General features: G+C 39.9%; 1 protein-coding gene and 2 long non-coding RNA genes across 53 annotated transcripts in view; 1 reads left to right on the plus strand and 2 right to left on the minus strand.

Moving 5' to 3' along the window:
• Window positions 1-3,728: 3,728 nt before the first annotated feature.
• On the minus strand, window positions 3,729-6,794 carry LOC127534172 (uncharacterized). Of its 49 annotated transcripts, none has more exons than XR_007942196.1 (6): window positions 4,572-6,785; window positions 4,472-4,496; window positions 4,347-4,421; window positions 4,147-4,271; window positions 3,997-4,071; window positions 3,729-3,846 (listed from the first exon to the last, which is right to left on the minus strand). It is a non-coding gene; the product is annotated as an uncharacterized LOC127534172 (long non-coding RNA). The 49 variants fall into 49 exon arrangements; XR_007942185.1 differs by having other exon boundaries at window positions 4,372-4,421; window positions 4,572-6,777; XR_007942198.1 differs by having other exon boundaries at window positions 4,147-4,221; window positions 4,322-4,421; window positions 4,472-6,794.
• A 4,147-nt stretch (window positions 6,795-10,941) lies between these two features.
• The window catches only part of LOC127534113 (dedicator of cytokinesis protein 3-like), a 65,863-nt gene continuing 54,691 nt past the window's right edge, over window positions 10,942-22,113 (minus strand). For both annotated transcript variants that reach the window (XM_051948541.1, XM_051948542.1), the window contains exons 4-5: window positions 20,199-20,254; window positions 10,942-11,130 (exon numbers count right to left, since the gene is read on the minus strand). In XM_051948541.1, the coding sequence (XP_051804501.1) occupies window positions 10,947-11,130; window positions 20,199-20,254 (240 nt within the window). In that variant the 3' untranslated portion in view covers window positions 10,942-10,946. The remainder of the gene's footprint in view (window positions 11,131-20,198; window positions 20,255-22,113) is intronic.
• Window positions 13,281-14,609, plus strand: LOC127534115 (uncharacterized). Of its 2 annotated transcripts, none has more exons than XR_007942081.1 (3): window positions 13,281-13,517; window positions 13,986-14,093; window positions 14,148-14,609. It is a non-coding gene; the product is annotated as an uncharacterized LOC127534115 (long non-coding RNA). The 2 variants fall into 2 exon arrangements; XR_007942082.1 differs by lacking the exon at window positions 13,281-13,517 and adding an exon at window positions 13,652-13,733 and having other exon boundaries at window positions 14,004-14,093.

The raw sequence follows: 22,113 nt of genomic DNA on the forward strand, positions 1-22,113 counted from the left end.
GGTCATGAAACGTGACTCAAACTTTGTCAAAATGTCTTGAAACGAGTCCAAAATTACTCCAGATCTGTCCAAAATAAGATGAAATTGGTTTAAAATGACTCAAAACGATTAAAAATGACACAGATGAATAGTTAAACATGAAACAAAATGCAAACAATAAAAAACTGGTACAGAACAACAAAAAGACAAAAGAAGAGAAGCGAGACACAAAATGAGACAAAAACTGTTAAAAAAACGCAAACAAAACAACACAAACTCCCTCCTCCGTGTTGTCCTGGTTCTACAGAGCTGCAGGACTTCAGATTGAACAGGAACCAGTCAGAAAAACAGGATCGTTTGGTGTTACAACCCCAGCCCAGAGCAACGTTTGGTCTAAATACTTCTGGTGATTCTTCGCTCTTCTTCCAGAAAGATGCAGGACAAAGCATCAGATATTTACAGTTTATTGATGAGCAGAACGTGTTTTAAACTCATTGGCCCTTCATGGAACCAGCCTCGCTGTGACTGCTTCCTGTCAGCTGACGCCTTGCTGCGCTGTGATTGGCTGACGGCGGCTCTATAATTAGCCCGATGACTGGAGGCCGGGGGGGCACTTTCTGCAGCAGCGATGCGACTTCCTGCACCTCCATTCACACATCTGATCAGACGGCAGCAGCAGAGGAGGCGTTTTAACACCGTCACAGAACCGACAACAAGTCTGACCGCTGAGGCCTGCAGGCAGAACCACTCAGAACCACTGAGCTCATTAAGAACGCTCCGTTAAACCACAGGAGTCAGACGGTTCTAGTCCAGCTTCACATCCAGTCTGAGCTCAAGTAAAACCAGTAAAACCAGTAAGACACAGCATAGCAACCCAGAAACAACCACAACTCCTCATGGTTCCTTTGTTCTAGAGAAAAAATGTTCACATTTAAGGAATTATCTTTTTACTGAACATCATCACCAACCAGAAACCACCAGCATTCATCCTCAGTTTATCATTTCCACATTACAACTTCCAGATCAGAGTGTCGACAAAGGAACACAACATTTAGTCACCTGGAACTGAACCATGGAGGATTTACTGTAAAAAAAAAAAGACAAAAAACAAACGAAGAAACACAGAAAAGACAAAATATTTCAAAAATGAGACATGAAACAACAAAAGCAAGAAACAAAATGACAAAAACTGACAAACGACACAAAAAATCAAAAGACAAAAAAGTTACGCAATGACAAAAATGAGACAAAAAAGACACAAAAAGACAAAAATGGGGCAGAAAAGAAAAAATGACAAAAACTGACAAACGACACAAAAAACAAAAAGACAAAAAAGTTACGCAATGACAAAAATGAGACAAAAAGACACAAAAAGACAAAAATGGGGCAGAAAAGAAAAAATGACAAAAACTGACAAATGACAAAAAACAAAAAGACAAAAAAGTTACGCAATGACAAAAATGAGACAAAAAAGACACAAAAAGACAAAAATGGGGCAGAAAAGAAACAAAATGACAAAAACTGACAAATGACACAAAAAACAAAAAGACAAAAAGTTACGCAATGACAAAAATGAGACAAAAAAGACACAAAAGACAAAAATGGGGCAGAAAAGAAACAAAATGACAAAAACTGACAAACGACACAAAAAACAAAAAGACAAAAAAGTTACGCAATGACAAAAATGAGACAAAAAAGACACAAAAAGACAAAAATGGGGCAGAAAAGAAACAAAATGACAAAAACTGACAAACGACACAAAAAACAAAGAAGAAAAATTTTGACAAAAAAGTTACACAGCGACAAAAACGACACAAAAAGACAAAAATGAGGCAGAAAAGACACAAAATGACAAAAACTGACAAATGACACAAAAAACAAAAAAGAAAAAAATTTTGACAAAAAAAGTTACACAATGACAAAAGCAAAACAAAGACACAAAAAACAAAAAGAATAAATTTTGACCCAAAAAAGTTACACAGCGACAAAAATGAGACCAAAAAAAACAAAACAACAAAGACACAAAAAAGATGCAAAATGACAAAAATGAGACAAAAAGACAAAAAATAGACAAAGACACAAAACAACAAAAAAATAGACAAAAAGACACAAAATTTAAAAAAATAGCCAAAAAAGACAAAATGACAAAACTGAGACAAATAACACGAAACAAAAGACTGAATTTAGACAAAAAAGACACAAAATGACACGAAACAAGGAAGAAAACTACATTCATATTTGCAGTAAAGTTCTGATCCTCACCAGCTTTCATGGCTCTAGGAGTCATATTTCTGGATGGTTTTTACCATTTGAGGTGTTTTTTTGAGGGTGAAAATGCACAAAATTCTCAAACTCCTGCCTAATATTTCCACAGGACTTACTTTAGGTCCAAAACAGCCCGTAAATTATCTGAACACAGGAATCAGCTAACAGGATGTGTTCTGGAGAGGTTTGGTCATTTTTTAAAGCGTAACTGAACTCATGCTTTCAGAACTTCATGCTTTCACCCACACAGCTACAGAAACATGGACCAGCAGCTTCAGTTTTATCCTCAGACCACCCGGTGACACCAATTATCTCCAGACAGCCGATTGGAGGACCAGTCCCCGCTAAACCGCCCGGCAACCAATCAGCTTCCTGCTCCTCTCAGTCGCCAGCATTCCAGAACATTCCTTTTGTTCGTGATGTCGTACGGAGCACGTAAAAGCATGGACAGGAGCTTTATTAGGACTGATTCTCACTCTGTTGAAGGATGGAAACTCAGACACCAATTAAACGTTGGTTTTTCTGTCTTTTTGTAGCCGCTCCGTTCTGCTGAACGCTTCCAACAGGAAATCTGGCTCAGAAAGTCTTTTGCTGTCACCATTTTCACTTCATATCTGTAAAGCAGTTCATGTGTTCATGTCTCTGATTCATCACATTCCTGTAAAAACTGAACATTATTTCACTGGATTCAGCTGTAGTTTGTAAAACTATTCACCGTTATTTAGTTGAACTGCAGATAAGAACGACTGGAACAGAGTCACACCTTAACTTTATAAAAAAAAGAACCAAACTGCATTTTTTAAAAACCTATTACATACAGTAGAATGATAATTCTTTAACAGGGTTTGACTGTAAAACTACTAACATTTTTACTGTATTTAAATTAGAAAAAATAGTTCGACCAATATTTGGTGTTAAAATTTTAGAGAAAAAAATGTGAATTAAGGATTGAAAAACAGTTTAAAAATTTTAACTGACAAAGAATTTGAGAAATTACAGATAAGAAATAAGCATTTAAAAAAAGATCAGAAATATGCATTATTACAAACAGTAATTTGTTCTTTAACAGCTTTTGACAGTTTTTAAACTGTATTTAAATATGTGAAATAACTTTTTTGACAGGTAGATAAAGCTACAGATACACGGATATAGATATAGATACAGGTATAAACAGAGGTATAGTTACAGGTGTAGATGTAGGTAGAAATATAAATGTCGGTATAGATACAGGTAAAGGTGTAGATCTTGTAGATCTCCTCCAGCTCGTCTCTGCTGTCAGTGCTCCTCAAACAAACCTTCTCTGCAGCAGACAAACGTGTCCTCGTTCGTTTGTTCTGCTGTCAGCGTCCCCTCTCCTCCCTCCGCCTCCTTCACACATCTCTGCTGCCTACACAAGCAGCAGCCACATCTGCTTCCACATCAGCATGAAGGAGAAGCTGGAGGAGGAGGGAGGCCCATCTTCATCCACCACATCTACCTCCATCTTCAACCACAACATCTACCTCCACCTTCATTCACAACATCTACCTCCATCATCATCCACAACATCTACCTCCATCATCATCCACAACATCTACCTCCATCATCATCCACCACATCTACCTCCATCTTCAACCACAACATCTACCTCCACCTTCAACCACAACATCTACCTCCACCTTCATTCACAACATCTACCTCCATCATCATCCACAACATCTACCTCCATCATCATCCACAACATCTACCTCCATCTTCAACCACAACATCTACCTCCACCTTCAACCACAACATCTACCTCCATCATCATCCACAACATCTACCTCCATCTTCATCCACAACATCTACCTCCACCTTCAACCACCACATCTACCTCCACCTTCATTCACAACATCTACCTCCACCTTCATTCACAACATCTACCTCCATCATCATCCACAACATCTACCTCCATCATCATCCACAACATCTACCTCCATCTTCATCCACAACATCTACCTCCATCATCATCCACAACATCTACCTCCATCTTCATCCACAACATCTACCTCCACCTTCAACCACCACATCTACCTCCACCTTCATTCACAACATCTACCTCCATCATCATCCACAACATCTACCTCCATCATCATCCACAACATCTACCTCCACCTTCATCCACAACATCTACCTCCACCTTCATCCACAACATCTACCTCCACCTTCAACCACAACATCTACCTCCACCTTCATTCACAACATCTACCTCCACCTTCATCCACAACATCTACCTCCATCATCATCCACAACATCTACCTCCACCTTCATCCACAACATCTACCTCCACCATCATCCACAACATCTACCTCCACCTTCATCCACAACATCTACCTCCACCTTCATCCACAACATCTACCTCCACCATCATCCACAACATCTACCTCCACCTTCATCCACAACATCTACCTCCATCTTCATCCACAACATCTACCTCCATCTTCATCCACCACATCTACCTCCACCTTCATCCACAACATCTACCTCCACCTTCATCCACAACATCTACCTCCATCTTCATCCACAACATCTACCTAAACTCTCTCACTCGGTTTTCTCTGATTCCTGCAGATGGATGGACATTTAACAGCACCAATAGTTTAGTGAAGACACCGTGTCCCTCTGCTGTCCAGGAATATTAAAATGAGTCACACTAGCAGCTCTGGAAGCCAGCTAGCAGGCTAGCAGTGCTAATGCTAACGGACAGAAAGTGTTTGTGGTGTTTCTACAGTAATACAGCAGAATGTGAGGGTCCCTAATAGAACACAGAAAACAAAGACATTGTTGAAATAAAGCCTTCTACACATTCAATAATGCGATTTTAAAAATATTTAAACTGTAATTTCATAGATGGGTAGCCTGACAGCCCCTCCCATGTTGGCTTTTTTATTTTTTTAAACGCGTATTTGCAGTTATATCAGGAATAAAGACCTTAACAGACGGGTTTGTGTTGTTTCCACTTTCAGTGACCTTCAGCATCCACTCAGTGAGAACTCAGCTCGTCACTGTCAGTGGGTTCATCCGCTGTGATGAGCTGTGACCTACATGTATGTGCTTCCTGACACGTGTTAAACTCACTGTGTGTATGTTAGAGTGTGAGGAAAACACAGGAGAAGTTCTTTCTAGGGATGGACTGATGGTTTTATTCAGGGCTGAATGTTAGATATGAGCAGCAGACATGGAACCAAGCAGACAGAACTGTGGGCTTTTTGGTTCTCTGTATAATCATTTTATGTCTCTTTGTGGTCATTTTACGTCTCTTTGTGGTCATTTTACGTCTCTTTGTGGTCATTTTACGTCTCCTTGTGGTCATTTTGCGTCTCCTTGTGGTCATTTTGCGTCTCTTTGTGGTCATTTTGCGTCTCTTTGTGGTCATTTTACGTCTCTTTGTGGTCATTTTACGTCTCCTTGTGGTCATTTTGCGTCTCTTTGTGGTCATTTTGCGTCTCTTTGTGGTCATTTTGCGTCTCTTTGTGGTCATTTTGCGTCTCTTTGTGGTCATTTAATTGGGTGTTTGTTGTTTTGGAGCTCTCATTTTGTGCCTTTTTATGGCAGTTTTGCAACTTGTTTTGGACATTTTGCATCTTTTTGCAGTAATTTATGGCCCTTGGTCAGAATTTTTGCCTCTTTGTGTTTCGTTTTGTGTGTCATTTTACAGTATTTTGTTGTTTTACACTAGTTAATGACTCTTTATGAGTATTTTGTGTCAGTGGGTCATTTTGCAGATCTTTGTTTTCTTTTGATGTCTGTGGATGTTTTGCATCTATTTTTAATAGTTTACAGCTCTTTGTTGATATGTGGCGTCTTCTAAAGGTCATATTGTGTCTTTATGGTTGTTTTGTGTCTCTATGTGATCGTATTGCATATTTTGTGGTAGTTTTAGTGTGTCTGTCATCATTTTGTGTCTTTTTATGGTCATTTTCTGTCTTTTTAAGGTAATTGAGTCTTTCTATGGTCATTTTGTGACTTTTTAAGGTCATTTTGAGTCTTTTTATGGTCATTTTGAGTCTTTCTATGGTCATTTTGTTTCTTTTTATGGTCATTTTCTGTCTGCTGTCGTGCTCTCTTCTACTTGACTCTGAACTTTCCTGTCCTTGAACTCAACCTGAACTCGTACCGATTTCGTGCTGACGCCGCCTCGTGTCGCTCGGCTCTGTGGACCGGATGCTTTTCTGCATGAATGGATCCAAACTTCCTCTTTATTTCTCACTATTTCTACTTCTTTGTCCACTTTTCAATCCAAACACAGTGAAGCTGAATGTTTATCTGTAATCCTTTATAATCATCGATGGATCCTTCCAGCTCTAGTTTTCACTCCTGCACAGTCCAGTATGGAGGAAGGCCAAACTTCCTAATATTTGAACATCTTTGAGGCTTTGAGCAGCAGATCAACAAAGCCACTCTGTCAGGCTGAGAGTTTCCAGGACGTGTTGGATTCAAGTTTATTTAGATCCTACAGATGATGGACTGCAGTCCTATGGAGTCACAGGAGTGCCAAATCAAAATATAAATAAATAAATAAATAAATGTGGAAATATAAAGATAAATAAATAAATAAAAATTTTGTCTTTGCTTTTACCTTTTCTGTTTTTTCCTTTTATTTATTTATTTATTTATTTATCTTTATATTTCCACATTTATTTATTTATTTATTTATATTTTGATTTGGCACTCCTGTGACTCCATACAGTCCTACCTGGTGTTTTCTGGCATTTACATCAGAAATCCTCCTTTAAATAGGACTTGTTCTGACATGTTTTCAGAGTGGGTAATCTCCTGTCATCACATGGAAACATCCTCTGATGCTGACAAACGTAGCAGGAGGTGTTTATCCGACGTTACACTTCATCAGTTTGTAACTCTGTTAGTCAGCATCCTTCAGCCTCCATCTCCTCAGTTTACCGGCCTGTTATTTCTTTTTTATCTGCGTGTTCTTATCTGTAATCGTGCTTCACTGCAGCCCTGAAGGACGGATGTTCCTCTTTATTTACTGCTTTATCTCCTCGTCCATCCACACAAAACACAGCAGCTGTGGATTTACAGCAGCTTTAAGAGGACGTTTGCTTTAAAAAACCAGACAGAAATAGACAGAAATGTACCAATATGAGACATAAAACCATAAAAACAGGACAAAAACATAACCACAAGCAACAGCATGGCAACAAGAGGACGTGGAAACACCAAAATCAATCAAAGATTGCACAAAAATGCACAACAATAGTCATAAAAGAGAAATATAAGGCAACATACGGCACATAGGAAGCAAATTAGGGCCAAAAACATCCACAAAGAGTGAAAATAGTAACAAATAGATGCAGTGTGCCTAAAAAAAACAACCCATCAACAACAGCAACATTTTCTCAGAGTTTGTGTTAAAGAAGTTGTTGGTCCTGCATTTTGTTCAAGCAGAAAAGACAAAAAGTTGAATGTAAGCTTTGCAAACAAAACTAACAATAGAGGACAGAAAACCATCAAAAAATGACATAAAACAAACAAAACTGGACAGAAATTACCACAAAGAGATTCAGAATGACCACAAAGAGACAAAGAACATCCAAAATAAAACACAAAGCAGCATCAAAAGAGCTGCAAAATGACTGAAATCTACCAGAAAATGTCCAGTTTGGAGCAGAAAAAACCAAACAGAGACGTCGTGTCGACAAATAGACCCAAAATTAACAACATGATGCAAACAAAATGAGACAAAACAGAACCACAGACCCACACACTGGAAACAAAAAGATGCAAAATGGCTGAAAATCAACAAAAAATGTCCATAATTGTTCAAAAAAAATGAACGAAAACATGAAGACTGCTAACAAAGAGACGATCAAGATGCGACACAAAATGGTCCAAAAACCATAAACAGACACAGAGTCAACAAATAAACCCAAAATGAACGACACTATGCAACACAATGCCGAGAAAGGGATGTAAAAATACCACAATCAATCAAAAAATACTCAAAAATTGCATAAAAACATTCAAAGACAGAGGCATATAAGGCAATATACGGCAAATAACCACCAAATTAGGTAAAAAAAATAACCACAAAGAGACACAATGGCAATAAATAGATGCAGTGTGCCGACAATCAATCAAAATATATCCAAAAGAGTGTGAAAACCCACCCAGAAACAGAGGATAGAAAGTTATTTATCTGTAACAGTGCTTCAGTGCAGCTCTGAAGGACGGACGTTCCTCATTATTTACTGCTTTAAACATCAGCAGCTCTGGATTTACAGCAGCTTTAAGAGGACGTTCGCTTTGTCGCTGACAGAAACACTCACTAATGTCAGGTTTGTCAGGACAGAAATAGAAAATCCGTCATGCAGAACTCGACGTCTTTCATGTCTTGGACTCTGGCAGCGAGTGAAGACAAAAGTGTGTCAACTGTGAATAAAAGAGTGACAGCGCTGGCAGGATGAGCGATGAAAATAACCGTCAGAACCGAGACAAGACGGAGGACGGATTTAGATCCTGACCGGGCTCAAACCACAGAACCTTTTCCCAGTTTTCCATTTAGCTGCAGATGGATTTCCAATCAGATCACACGCTGAGACGGCGAGCAGAGAAAGAAAAGGCCGGAGACGGATAGTGTATGTCTGAGGAACACTTTAAAGGCATGAGTTTCACTGGAGAAGAGTGAAGCAAAAACTATAAAACACAACCAAACCTCATCAACCAAGACATCAAATGACATCGACCAAACGGCATCGACCAAACGGCATCGACCAAACCTCATCAACCAAACGACATCAAACGGCATCGACCAAACGGCATCGACCAAACGGCATCGACCAAACGGCATCGACCAAACGGCATCGACCAAACCTCATCGACCAAACGACATCAACCAAACGACATCAACCAAACGACATCAAACGACATCGACCAAACCTCATCAACCTAACGACATCGACCAAACGGCATCGACCAAACGGCATCGACCAAACGGCATCGACCAAACGGCATCGACCAAACGGCATCGACCAAACGGCATCGACCAAACCTCATCGACCAAACCTCATCGACCAAACGGCATCGACCAAACCTCATCGACCAAACGACATCAAACGACATCGACCAAACGGCATCGACCAAACGGCATCGACCAAACGGCATCGACCAAACGGCATCGACCAAACGGCATCGACCAAACGGCATCGACCAAACGACATCAAACGGCATCGACCAAACCTCATCAACCTAACGACCCCAACCAAACCTCATCGACCAAACGGCATCGACCAAACGGCATCGACCAAACGGCATCGACCAAACGGCATCGACCAAACGGCATCGACCAAACCTCATCAACCAAACGACATCAAACGACATCGACCAAACCTCATCGACCAAACGACATCGACCAAACGGCATCGACCAAACGGCATCGACCAAACGGCATCGACCAAACGGCATCGACCAAACGGCATCGACCAAACCTCATCAACCAAACGACATCAACCAAACGACATCAAACGACATCGACCAAACCTCATCAACCTAACGACACCAACCAAACCTCATCGACCAAACGACATCGACCAAACGGCATCGACCAAACGGCATCGACCAAACGGCATCGACCAAACGGCATCGACCAAACGGCATCGACCAAACGACATCGACCAAACGGCATCGACCAAACGGCACCGACCAAACCTCATCAACCAAACGACATCGACCAAACGGCATCGACCAAACGGCATCGACCAAACGGCATCGACCAAACGGCATCGACCAAACCTCATCAACCAAACGACATCAACCAAACGACATCAAACGACATCGACCAAACCTCATCAACCTAACGACACCAACCAAACCTCATCAACCAAACGACATCAACCAAACGACATCAAACGACATCGACCAAACGGCATCGACCAAACGGCATCGACCAAACCTCATCAACCAAACGACATCAACCAAACGACATCAAACGACATCGACCAAACCTCATCAACCTAACGACACCAACCAAACCTCATCAACCAAACGACATCGACCAAACGGCATCGACCAAACGGCATCGACCAAACGGCATCGACCAAACGACATCGACCAAACGACATCGACCAAACCTCATCAACAAAAATGAGACAAAACAGAACCACGGACAGACGAAATGCAACAAAAAGATGCAAAATGACTAAAACCAATTAAAAAATACCAAGAAATTGTGCAAAAAAATCACCACCACAAACAGCCCCAAATTTCCAATATGAGACACAAAACCACCAAATGGAACAAAATGGCTACAAAGTGATGTAAAAAATACTAAAATCTATCAAAAACTGTCCCAAATTGCACAAAAACAACCATAAAAGAAAGAAAAGTTTTACATACATACATATACATATATATATATATATATATATATATATATATATATATGTATGTAAATGTAAACAGCCACAACTGCAAAGAGACAAAATGACAACAAATACATGCTGTCCCCTAAACCTACTCTAGAACTTCAAGGTCTACTCTACAATTTTCTCCAGGGGACGTTCTCCCCTACGGACTTCAAGGACCTGGAACTCTGGAGATATTCCCAGTATGAAGATAGAACTGATCATTGATGAAGTTACTGGAGATGAAGAACCAGATGTTCTGAGGAGGTCAGAAGGTTGATTTTTAAGGAAATGACTCGTTCAGATCTTTAACTGGTAGATTTATAAACTCCGTGAGGTGCAGCTGCTGGTGTTTGACGTTCCACTAAGATGTAGAGCTGCAGACTGAAAAATAAAACTGCTTCTCACCACGTAGAGCTGCTTCCACAATAAGGCCCATTCCTGCAGCGTTGACGTCACCTCGGTGACGATGGGATCCTCCAGAGGAACCACCGTCTCATGAGGCCTGGACAGGAAACAGAAGAAGACAGGATTTAATCAGCTGCTGGTTTTAATGACTGTTACACTGGAAAAAAGGCCCCTCTCAAAACATTAAAAAACAACTTATTTCTAGGAACTTTTACCTTAAAATAAGTGGAAAAAAATCTGCCAACAGAACAAATGAAAATGTCTTGGTGAGATTTCTGGAAATAAGATCCGATATTTAGAATACTGAGATCTTAAAATTAGCTGGAAAACTTATTTTAATCTCTATTTTATCAGGATTGTCAAGCTTAGGTGTCTTAAAATAAGCCAGATATGTTTAAAAAAATAGCAGTTTTTCCCTCAAAAATAGATTTTTGCTTTCATGTAACCTCCTAATTTGAGATGTTTTAACCCTCCTGTCCTCATTTACAGGCACCAAAAATATTGTTTCCTTGACTAAAAAAAATCCAAAAAAAATCAGCAAAACAATTCTCTAAATTTCTGAAATTTACGAAAACATCAGGAAGAAAATTCCAATCATTTCTTAAAAGTTTCCCTTAAAAGTTTTATTTTTAAAAAATCCCCTAAATTTTGCAAGAATATTCTTGTAAATATGTTCAAAAAATGAGGAAAAATCTTCCAAAAAATCCTAAAAATATGTAAAGTGATTACATATATATCAGTAAAACTGACATAAAAATTTCAGACATTTTTCAGTCATTTTAGGGAGATTTTTATTTATTTTAACATTGTTTTTATCAGTAAGGAACATTTTTGAGTAATTCTGTACAAGCTTCATATCATTTTAGATTTTTGAACAGTTGTTTTTATGTATTTTTGATTTTTTTTGTCATTTTAAAGAATTTTTAACCAATTTTGAAGCCTTTGTTTGTCATTTTACACATTTTTGAGTCACTCTGGGCAGAGGTTAGGTCACTTCATCTTTTGTTTTTTTCACTTTTACTTTGTATTTTTTCAGAAAATTGAAAAAAAAAAGCTGTTAAAATAAGTGTTCAATGTGAACACAGTTTGATGGTAAAACAGCACCATCCAGGTGGGTCATTCTTTATCTTCACATTCCACTGGTGGACAGAAACCAACTCCGTCTGCTCCAGTAAAGTACTGAGGTGCTTCTACTTTGACTGTTTTCCATGTGATGCTACGTCTTCCTTCAGCTCTGTCACGTTTCTGAGAGGACTACTGGACTAAACAAGGTGAGGACCCCGTTTAGTTGCTTTCTCTTTCATGTCAACATGAAGACACATTTTTACAAACTAATCTGAATGAAATGATAGAAGAACATCTCCTGGAGTCCAGTTAAATCCATCACTAAGAAATGGAAGGAAGGTGGAACATCTCCAGCATCACTTCAGTTCACGATTTTTAGTCTTTAATAACCTGAATTATTAAGTAAGTTTTCATTAATCATGCCTCTGTATTTTTATTTCTTACAGTGTACAGCTGTTTTTTACAGTCACCATCTCAGTCGTATTTGTGCTCCTCTGCAGAAACAGGACTGTGTGTCTTGTTATTAGTTTTTCCTTCAATAAACCACCTGCCTGTCTTCTTAATTATTCATCTCTTTCTGTTTTTAGAATCTTCCCTCGCTGTGTTTCCATCTCAGTGACCTCCTGCTCGGCCTCCATTAGTTCCACCTGAGCTTCATTACCTTCCTCCCTGGTGGTTTACCTCCACGTGGTTCCATCCTACTCGTGTTTCTGCTCATTAGTTTGTTGGATTCATCGACTCCTCGATGGACGCCTCTGTCTGCCTACCTGAACCGATTTAAAGTTCTTTATCCTGCAGCCAAGTCCTCCTGTCAGTTTGTTCAGCGGTTCTTAAAGACCTCCATGAACTCCTGACATGGACGACTCTGAGAACATGAGTGGGTGTTTATGTGGAGGAGCTGCTATCTGAGAAAATGGAAAGCATTCCACCTGTACTAGCATCACTGATCTGGATGAATTCTATCCAGTCCTGAACATGAGTTAGAGCCACTGTAAAGACCATTTATATCATCAGTCTGTGGACTCCACTGACTCCTGGAACTCTGGATTTACCAAGATGGAATCAATGAAACATGAATCTTTGTACAAAAACAGCCATGGTTTGATTTTTTCATATAAAACAAACAAAAATTATTGATTTGACCAGAAAAAAAATGTTTGGAAGAGAGAAGATGAAGCCTTCAACCCCAAGAACACCAAACCTACCATCAAGCATGGAGGTGGCAGTATCATGCTCTGAACTTTCTAGAAGTGATAGATGTTGGTGTTCATAGAGGTCTAGGTGTTCACAGAGGTCTAGGTGTTCACAGAGGTCTAGGTGTTCACAGAGGTCTAGGTGTTCACAGAGGTCTAGGTGTTCATACAGGTCTAGGTGTTCACAGAGGTCTAGGTGTTCACAGAGGTCTAGGTGTTCACAGAGGTCTAGGTGTTCACAGAGGTCTAACTGTTCATAGAGGTCTAGGTGTTCATACAGGTCTAGGTGTTCACAGAGGTCTAGGTGTTCATACAGGTCTAGATGTTCATACAGGTCTAGGTGTTCATACAGGTCTAGATGTTCATAGAGGTCTAGGTGTTCACAGAGGTCTAGGTGTTCACAGAGGTCTAGGTGTTCACAGAGGTCTAGGTGTTCATAGAGGTCTAACTGTTCATAGAGGTCTAGGTGTTCACAGAGGTCTAGGTGTTCACAGAGGTCTAGATGCTCATAGAGGTCTAGGTGTTCACAGAGGTCTAACTGTTCATAGAGGTCTAGGTGTTCACAGAGGTCTAGATGTTCATAGAGGTCTAGGTGTTCATACAGGTCTAGGTGTTCACAGAGGTCTAGATGTTCACAGAGGTCTAGGTGTTCACAGAGGTCTAGATGTTCATAGAGGTCTAGGTGTTCATACAGGTCTAGGTGTTCACAGAGGTCTAGGTGTTCACAGAGGTCTAGGTGTTCATAGAGGTCTAGGTGTTCACAGAGGTCTAGGTGTTCATAGAGGTCTAGGTGTTCACAGAGGTCTCGATGTTCATAGAGGTCTAGGTGTTCACAGAGGTCTCGATGTTCATAGAGGTCTAGGTGTTCACAGAGGTCTAGGTGTTCATAGAGGTCTAGGTGTTCATAGAGGTCTAGGTGTTCACAGAGGTCTAGGTGTTCACAGAGGTCTAGGTGTTCATAGAGGTCTAGGTGTTCACAGAGGTCTCGATGTTCATAGAGGTCTAGGTGTTCACAGAGGTCTAACTGTTCATAGAGGTCTAGGTGTTCATACAGGTCTAGGTGTTCACAGAGGTCTAGGTGTTCACAGAGGTCTAGATGTTCATAGAGGTCTAGGTGTTCACAGAGGTCTCGATGTTCATAGAGGTCTAGGTGTTCATACAGGTCTAGGTGTTCACAGAGGTCTAGGTGTTCATAGAGGTCTAACTGTTCATAGAGGTCTAGGTGTTCACAGAGGTCTAGGTGTTCACAGAGGTCTAGATGTTCATAGAGGTCTAGGTGTTCACAGAGGTCTAGGTGTTCATAGAGGTCTAGGTGTTCATACAGGTCTAGGTGTTCATACAGGTCGAGGTGTTCACAGAGGTCTAGATGTTCATAGAGGTCTAGGTGTTCACAGAGGTCTAGGTGTTCATACAGGTCTAGGTGTTCATACAGGTCTAGGTGTTCACAGAGGTCTAGGTCTTCACAGAGGTCTAGATGTTCATAGAGGTCTAGGTGTTCACAGAGGTCTCGATGTTCATAGAGGTCTAGGTGTTCATACAGGTCTAGGTGTTCACAGAGGTCTAGGTGTTCATAGAGGTCTAACTGTTCATAGAGGTCTAGGTGTTCACAGAGGTCTAGGTGTTCACAGAGGTCTAGATGTTCATAGAGGTCTAGGTGTTCACAGAGGTCTAACTGTTCATAGAGGTCTAGGTGTTCATACAGGTCTAGATGTTCACAGAGGTCTAGGTGTTCATACAGGTCTAGGTGTTCACAGAGGTCTAGGTGTTCACAGAGGTCTCGATGTTCATAGAGGTCTAGGTGTTGGTGTAAAGAGTTTTCCTGAACTGTAAAACAGAAAAAATCTATATTTCAACATGAATCCAGACTTGATGGGCATTATTCATAAATCCATTCCTCCAGCTGTGCTTTCAGGTGTATTCTGATCGTGTTCTGCTGCTTCATGTTCACAGACATCAGCTCTGACATTATTTATTCTGCAGAGAAGCTTCACAACATCCCAACAGTGTTCAAACTCAGCATGAACAAATTAAAAGCCATAAAACATTTTGCTCCACGTTGCATTTTTAAATATAGACATGAACGTCTGACAGGAAGGAGGTTTCTGCTGCAGACAGCAGGAAGACTTCCATTAAGGTTGTTTGTGTTCATTAAAGCTTAATGAAGAGAGCAGCGATTAGTCCGATCAGAAAGAGATCAGAGACGAGTGAGAGAGCATCAACTATTCCGTCTGTAGCAGAATACCTCTATGAACACCAACATCTATCACTTCTAGAAAGCCCAGACCATGATGCTGCTGTAGTGTCTCACCGGGTGGAAAAGTCAGAATAAACTTTGCTTTTAAACGATGTTCTGTAGATCAGTGGGTTTCTCCATCATCTACCTTCAGTCCAAAAGGGACTTAAAACAAGCTAAGATCTTTCATTTATGACCAGAATTACATTTAGTATTTAGACAGCATAGCTATAAAAGTATTATTCTTACACCTACATGTACTGTAAAGAAAAAGAAAGAAAAACTGTGGAAAACGATAATCTTCTCGCTAAAAAACACAGAAAAACAATGGAAAACAACCGTTTAATTTAAAAATGATCATTTTCCATAATCAAAAGACAAATGTCCAGCTTTAATTTGACATTAAATCATGTTTGTGTTTTTTCCATGTTTCATGAAGGACGTTTATTTTTTAAAAAGCTATGAAATTACCTATAATAACACTAATAATAATAGATTGCTAATGTTGTGTTTAAATTTTCTAATTAATTGATTCCTTTGTTGTAGCATCACAGTGGTGGTATTATTGTGAAATTATTTTGCAGATGCAGAAATGTTTTTTTCTAGAATTATTATTATTATAAATATTTTGGACTGATTTTAATAACTTTGTGTTTGAAGTGTGTCTTTTCAGGGAAACTCTCCATAAATGGATAAAAAACTTTGACAAGATGAGAATAAAACCACAATAACACATAATAAATACAAAAACTGTGCTAAAAATGAATGTTTTAAGAGGAAAGATAAACGCTGTGATGGATTTAGTTCCTGTCTAACGAAGAAGCAAAGCCTTTAAACACATTAAATATTTAAAACGTGTTCCTGACTGTCTGGGGGCCTCCATATAAACTCTGTCTGGAAGCTTTAAGTCATTTTAATGATGTGTTCAAACCAAACTGACTGATTATTGTTTTAAATCCTTACATCAGCACCTAAATGTCCTCTCTGTGAATTAGAGCTCCATGACTGGATGTGGATCCTCTACAAGTCTGACTTTAAACTCTTGGTTTGCCCCGAGGACCGACTGGAACCAGCTAAGGATTCACTGACTCTAATTAATTTACTGGCTGCCTTTAATTACAGAACTCTCATGCAAATGAGGACACGCTCCGTAGCTCCGATTCATCTGCAGCCTCCCGTCGCTATGCTAATGTGCTAATGCAGGAAAATCTGTACTCTTGAACTTGGAGGAGAATCAGCAGCTTCTTCAGAGACAAAACAAGAGGAAACAGATCCATCAAAGCAGCCTGGAGAGGAAGGAAGTAAAGCCACAGCAGAGAGAAAGCATCTGTACCAGCAGATCAGTGACGTGGCTTAAAGATGCAGAAAAGCATCATCTGATCAGTTCTTTACCCAACCAGACGATTGTTTTCAGCCACAAGTAGAATTAAAGCTTCAAGAATCAACCTTCAGACCTTCAGTTGAGTCACATCTGCTGCTGTGATCACGTTAGGACGACGGTTTTACGTCATTTTCATCATTTCTAAAGCATCTGAAAAGCCTCAGAGATCTTCATCTCATGCTGTTCAGCCTCCATGATAAACCTCGTTGGTTCCTTCGTACATTTGCTGTGACGCTTCAGCTTTTAAAGAAAATGCTTCATGCTGCGTCCCAAAATACAGAAAATGAGGCAAAAAAAAAGCAAAAACAAAAAACAACTAAGATGAGGCAAAAACAACCAAAATGAAGGAAATAAACTACTAAAATGAGGTAAAAAAAACCAAAACTAAATGAAGCACAAAACTACTACGTTTAAAAATCATCATTGGTTTGCATCATTTAAATTCTGGTCCAACGATCCAGATCAGGTAATAAATGTAAAAAACGTCCAAAGTCGTCTACGATGTTTGAATTAAACCAACAACCTGCCAAGAACCTTGAAAAACTGCAGCTGCCAGCAAACACTGATTTACTGTCGAGTCTTTCTGCTCTTTGAATGAGAAGAACCGATCAATGAACTACTGATGGAGTCAACGGGTTCCTCTCCAGAACCCAAAACTAGACATGGATCCAAAATACGATGAAAACGAAACAAAGACACGCAAAAATGACCACAAAGAGACACTAAATGACCACAAAGAGACACAAAATGACCACAAAGAGACACATAAATGACCACAAAGAGACACAAAATGGCCACAAAGAGACACTAAATGGCCACAAAGAGACACAAAATGACCACAAAGAGACACTAAATGGCCACAAAGAGACACTAAATGGCCACAAAGAGACACTAAATGGCCACAAAGAGACACAAAATGGCCACAAAGAGACACTAAATGGCCACAAAGAGACACAAAATGACCACAAAGAGACACTAAATGGCCACAAAGAGACACTAAATGGCCACAAAGAGACACAAAATGACCACAAAGAGACACTAAATGGCCACAAAGAGACACAAAATGACCACAAAGAGACACAAAATGGCCACAAAGAGACACAAAATGGCCACAAAGAGACACAAAATGACCACAAAGAGACACTAAATGGCCACAAAGAGACACAAAATGACCACAAAGAGACACTAAATGGCCACAAAGAGACACAAAATGGCCACAAAGAGACACAAAATGGCCACAAAGAGACACTAAATGGCCACAAAGAGACACTAAATGGCCACAAAGAGACACAAAATGGCCACAAAGAGACACAAAATGACCACAAAGAGACACAAAATGGCCACAAAGAGACACAAAATGACCACAAAGAGACACTAAATGGCCACAAAGAGACACAAAATGGCCACAAAGAGACACAAAATGACCACAAAGAGACACTAAATGGCCACAAAGAGACACAAAATGGCCACAAAGAGACACAAAATGACCACAAAGAGACACTAAATGGCCACAAAGAGACACATAAATGACCACAAAGAGACACTAAATGGCCACAAAGAGACACAAAATGGCCACAAAGAGACACAAAATGACCACAAAGAGACACTAAATGGCCACAAAGAGACACAAAATGACCACAAAGAGACACTAAATGGCCACAAAGAGACACAAAATGACCACAAAGAGACACTAAATGACCACAAAGAGACACAAAATGACCACAAAGAGACACAAAATGACCACAAAGAGACACAAAATGACCACAAAGAGACACATAAATGGCCACAAAGAGACACTAAATGGCCACAAAGAGACACAAAATGGCCACAAAGAGACACAAAATGGCCACAAAGAGACACAAAATGGCCACAAAGAGACACTAAATGGCCACAAAGAGACACAAAATGACCACAAAGAGACACTAAATGGCCACAAAGAGACACTAAATGGCCACAAAGAGACACAAAATGACCACAAAGAGACACAAAATGGCCACAAAGAGACACAAAATGGCCACAAAGAGACACAAAATGACCACAAAGAGACACTAAATGGCCACAAAGAGACACAAAATGACCACAAAGAGACACTAAATGGCCACAAAGAGACACAAAATGGCCACAAAGAGACACAAAATGACCACAAAGAGACACTAAATGGCCACAAAGAGACACTAAATGGCCACAAAGAGACACAAAATGGCCACAAAGAGACACAAAATGACCACAAAGAGACACTAAATGGCCACAAAGAGACACAAAATGACCACAAAGAGACACTAAATGGCCACAAAGAGACACAAAATGGCCACAAAGAGACACAAAATGACCACAAAGAGACACTAAATGGCCACAAAGAGACACAAAATGACCACAAAGAGACACTAAATGGCCACAAAGAGACACAAAATGGCCACAAAGAGACACAAAATGACCACAAAGAGACACTAAATGGCCACAAAGAGACACAAAATGGCCACAAAGAGACACAAAATGACCACAAAGAGACACTAAATGGCCACAAAGAGACACATAAATGACCACAAAGAGACACTAAATGGCCACAAAGAGACACAAAATGGCCACAAAGAGACACAAAATGACCACAAAGAGACACTAAATGGCCACAAAGAGACACAAAATGACCACAAAGAGACACTAAATGGCCACAAAGAGACACAAAATGGCCACAAAGAGACACTAAATGGCCACAAAGAGACACATAAATGACCACAAAGAGACACTAAATGGCCACAAAGAGACACTAAATGGCCACAAAGAGACACAAAATGACCACAAAGAGACACTAAATGGCCACAAAGACACACAAAATGGCCACAAAGAGACACAAAATGACCACAAAGAGACACTAAATGGCCACAAAGAGACACAAAATGGCCACAAAGAGACACAAAATGACCACAAAGAGACACTAAATGGCCACAAAGAGACACTAAATGGCCACAAAGAGACACAAAATGACCACAAAGAGACACAAAATGACCACAAAGAGACACTAAATGACCACAAAGAGACTTAAAGAGACTAAAAACAACCAAAACGAGGAACAAGACAACTAAAATGAGGCAAAAACAACAAAAATTAGGCAAAAAATACAATCAAAATGAAGCAAAAACCAACTAAAGCGAGACACAAAGACAAGTAAAATGAGGCACAACAACGCCCAGACGTTCCTGTGGTTGTGCAGCTTTAATGCTCTGAGCCACATGTTGAAGCACATCTGTAAACTCTGCTTCAGACGTGTGTTGATGTGATGAAACGTCTGAACTCACCCTCTGTTGGTGACCACGGCCTTCTTCAGATGGACGTAGGTGGAAGGAAAAAGCCCCTGCAGAGACAGAAGATTAAAGTCAGAGAGCAGGGAGGAGGAACATCTGGAGGAGGAACATTTTCAGCTAGACAAGAAATCAAAAGAGCTGAGATTGTACCGTCATGTGACCTTAAAGAGCCCAGACTGAACATCTACTGTGTTGTTGTGTTTTTTACCTGCTTTAATGGTTTAAAGAAATATCTTCATTTTTCAGATATGTGTTGTTGTCAGACGTGAACTAACCGTGACGTCACCCGTTGGGTTCAACGCCGAGAAAATGAAGCCCGGATTTTGCTACTTCCTGGTCGCCGTTCTGGATTTTTTGGAGCCAGTGACGTAAAAAGCGTCATCAAACAGACTGGACCGGAGAGCAACGAGGGGCAGGATTGGCTGAGGACTCTCTTATCCCGCCCACATTTTACCGCAGAGGCTTCTGTTGCTGTCTATCAATTATAGCCACGCCCCCTGGCTCCGTCAACTTTAACGATTTATTTAAAATTCAGCATTGATTTATTTTAAGATCGGCCACCTGATCTCTCATTTTGACCATGAAAACTAACAGGAAAAAAATCCTGAGCTGTAGAACATCAGTCTATCAAATTTTATTTTTTCCAAAAATGAATTGGGGTCTATGGAGAAAAAGCTTTTTGGAGCCAACCCTAGTGGACGGCGTGATATTGCAAGTTTTTGACACTTCCGGGTGGGCTTCATTTTTGGAGCCAGATGCTATGTCCATCTTTATATACAGTCTATGGTTGTTGTTATTAATAATTCTGAACGCTACAGTTTTCCACAGTTGGAATGTATTTATCTGCCACTTTTTAATGTATTTATTTTTCCTTCCTACATCTGAAGCCAGATTATTGGTTCAGGAGTACGAACACTTAAAGTGGACGTGAAACAGCGAGAAGCTCCGTTCTGCAGGACGTGGAGAAAAAGTCCTGAAATAGATTCAGTCTCAAACAGCCACTAGAATAAGAATGAAAACCAACAGTCACAATTCACATAAAAGCTTCTCCAGCCGCCGAACAGCAAAGATTTAGGACGCAAAACGCAGAACTACTTCCATGTAACAACATGTTTTTTAGCTGATTTTAACACTGTTTTCAGCAGTTTTCTCTTGTTTTCAGCAGTTTTCTCTTGTTTTCAGCAGTTTTCTCTTGTTTTCAGCAGTTTTCTCTTGCTTTCGGCTGATAAATGTGATGCAGCATCGACCTGATAGAAACGTTTTGTATTTTTTTTGCGTCTGTCATGATTTTGCTTTTGTTTCTTTCAGTCATTTTTTAATCTCTTTCTGACCATTTTGTGCGTTTGTGTGTTAACTTTGTGTCCAATTGTGTTTGTTTTGCATCTTTTTTGTGTGTCTTTGTGGATGTTTTGTGTCTTTTGCAGTCATTTTGCATCCAACAGTCTTTTTGTTTGGTTCTGTCTCTCTGGTTGATTTTCTCTATTTTTGGTCTTTTTCTGCCTCTTTGTTGTCGTGTTGTGTGTCTTGGTGTTAGTGTAGCGTAGCTGTGTGTCTGTCCTTTAGGCTGAAGCAGGTCAGAGTGTTTAAATGGCGTCTCAGGTAGTTTGTTGGTGCTGCTGTCTGAATGATGGATTCATCCTGGAGGAGATTAATTAAAGTCTTTGTTCTGTTTGGAGGCTCCAGGCTGGAATGTGAGAAAACATCCCGGGTCTGACTGATTATCCTTAAATTCTAAAACATAATTGACCTCACACAAACTAGAAATGAATAAATGAAACTCTGTGCATTAAAAATGATCAAATATCTCATCACATGTAACAATCCCGGTTCTTTTCAATTGACTTGGTGTAATATGACGCAAAACAAACACTAAATGATGAAAAAGGGTGTAAAATGTCCACAAAAAACA

The sequence above is a fragment of the Acanthochromis polyacanthus genome, chromosome 5 (assembly GCF_021347895.1).
Source record: "Acanthochromis polyacanthus isolate Apoly-LR-REF ecotype Palm Island chromosome 5, KAUST_Apoly_ChrSc, whole genome shotgun sequence".
In the NCBI taxonomy this organism is placed as follows: Eukaryota; Metazoa; Chordata; class Actinopteri; family Pomacentridae; genus Acanthochromis; species Acanthochromis polyacanthus.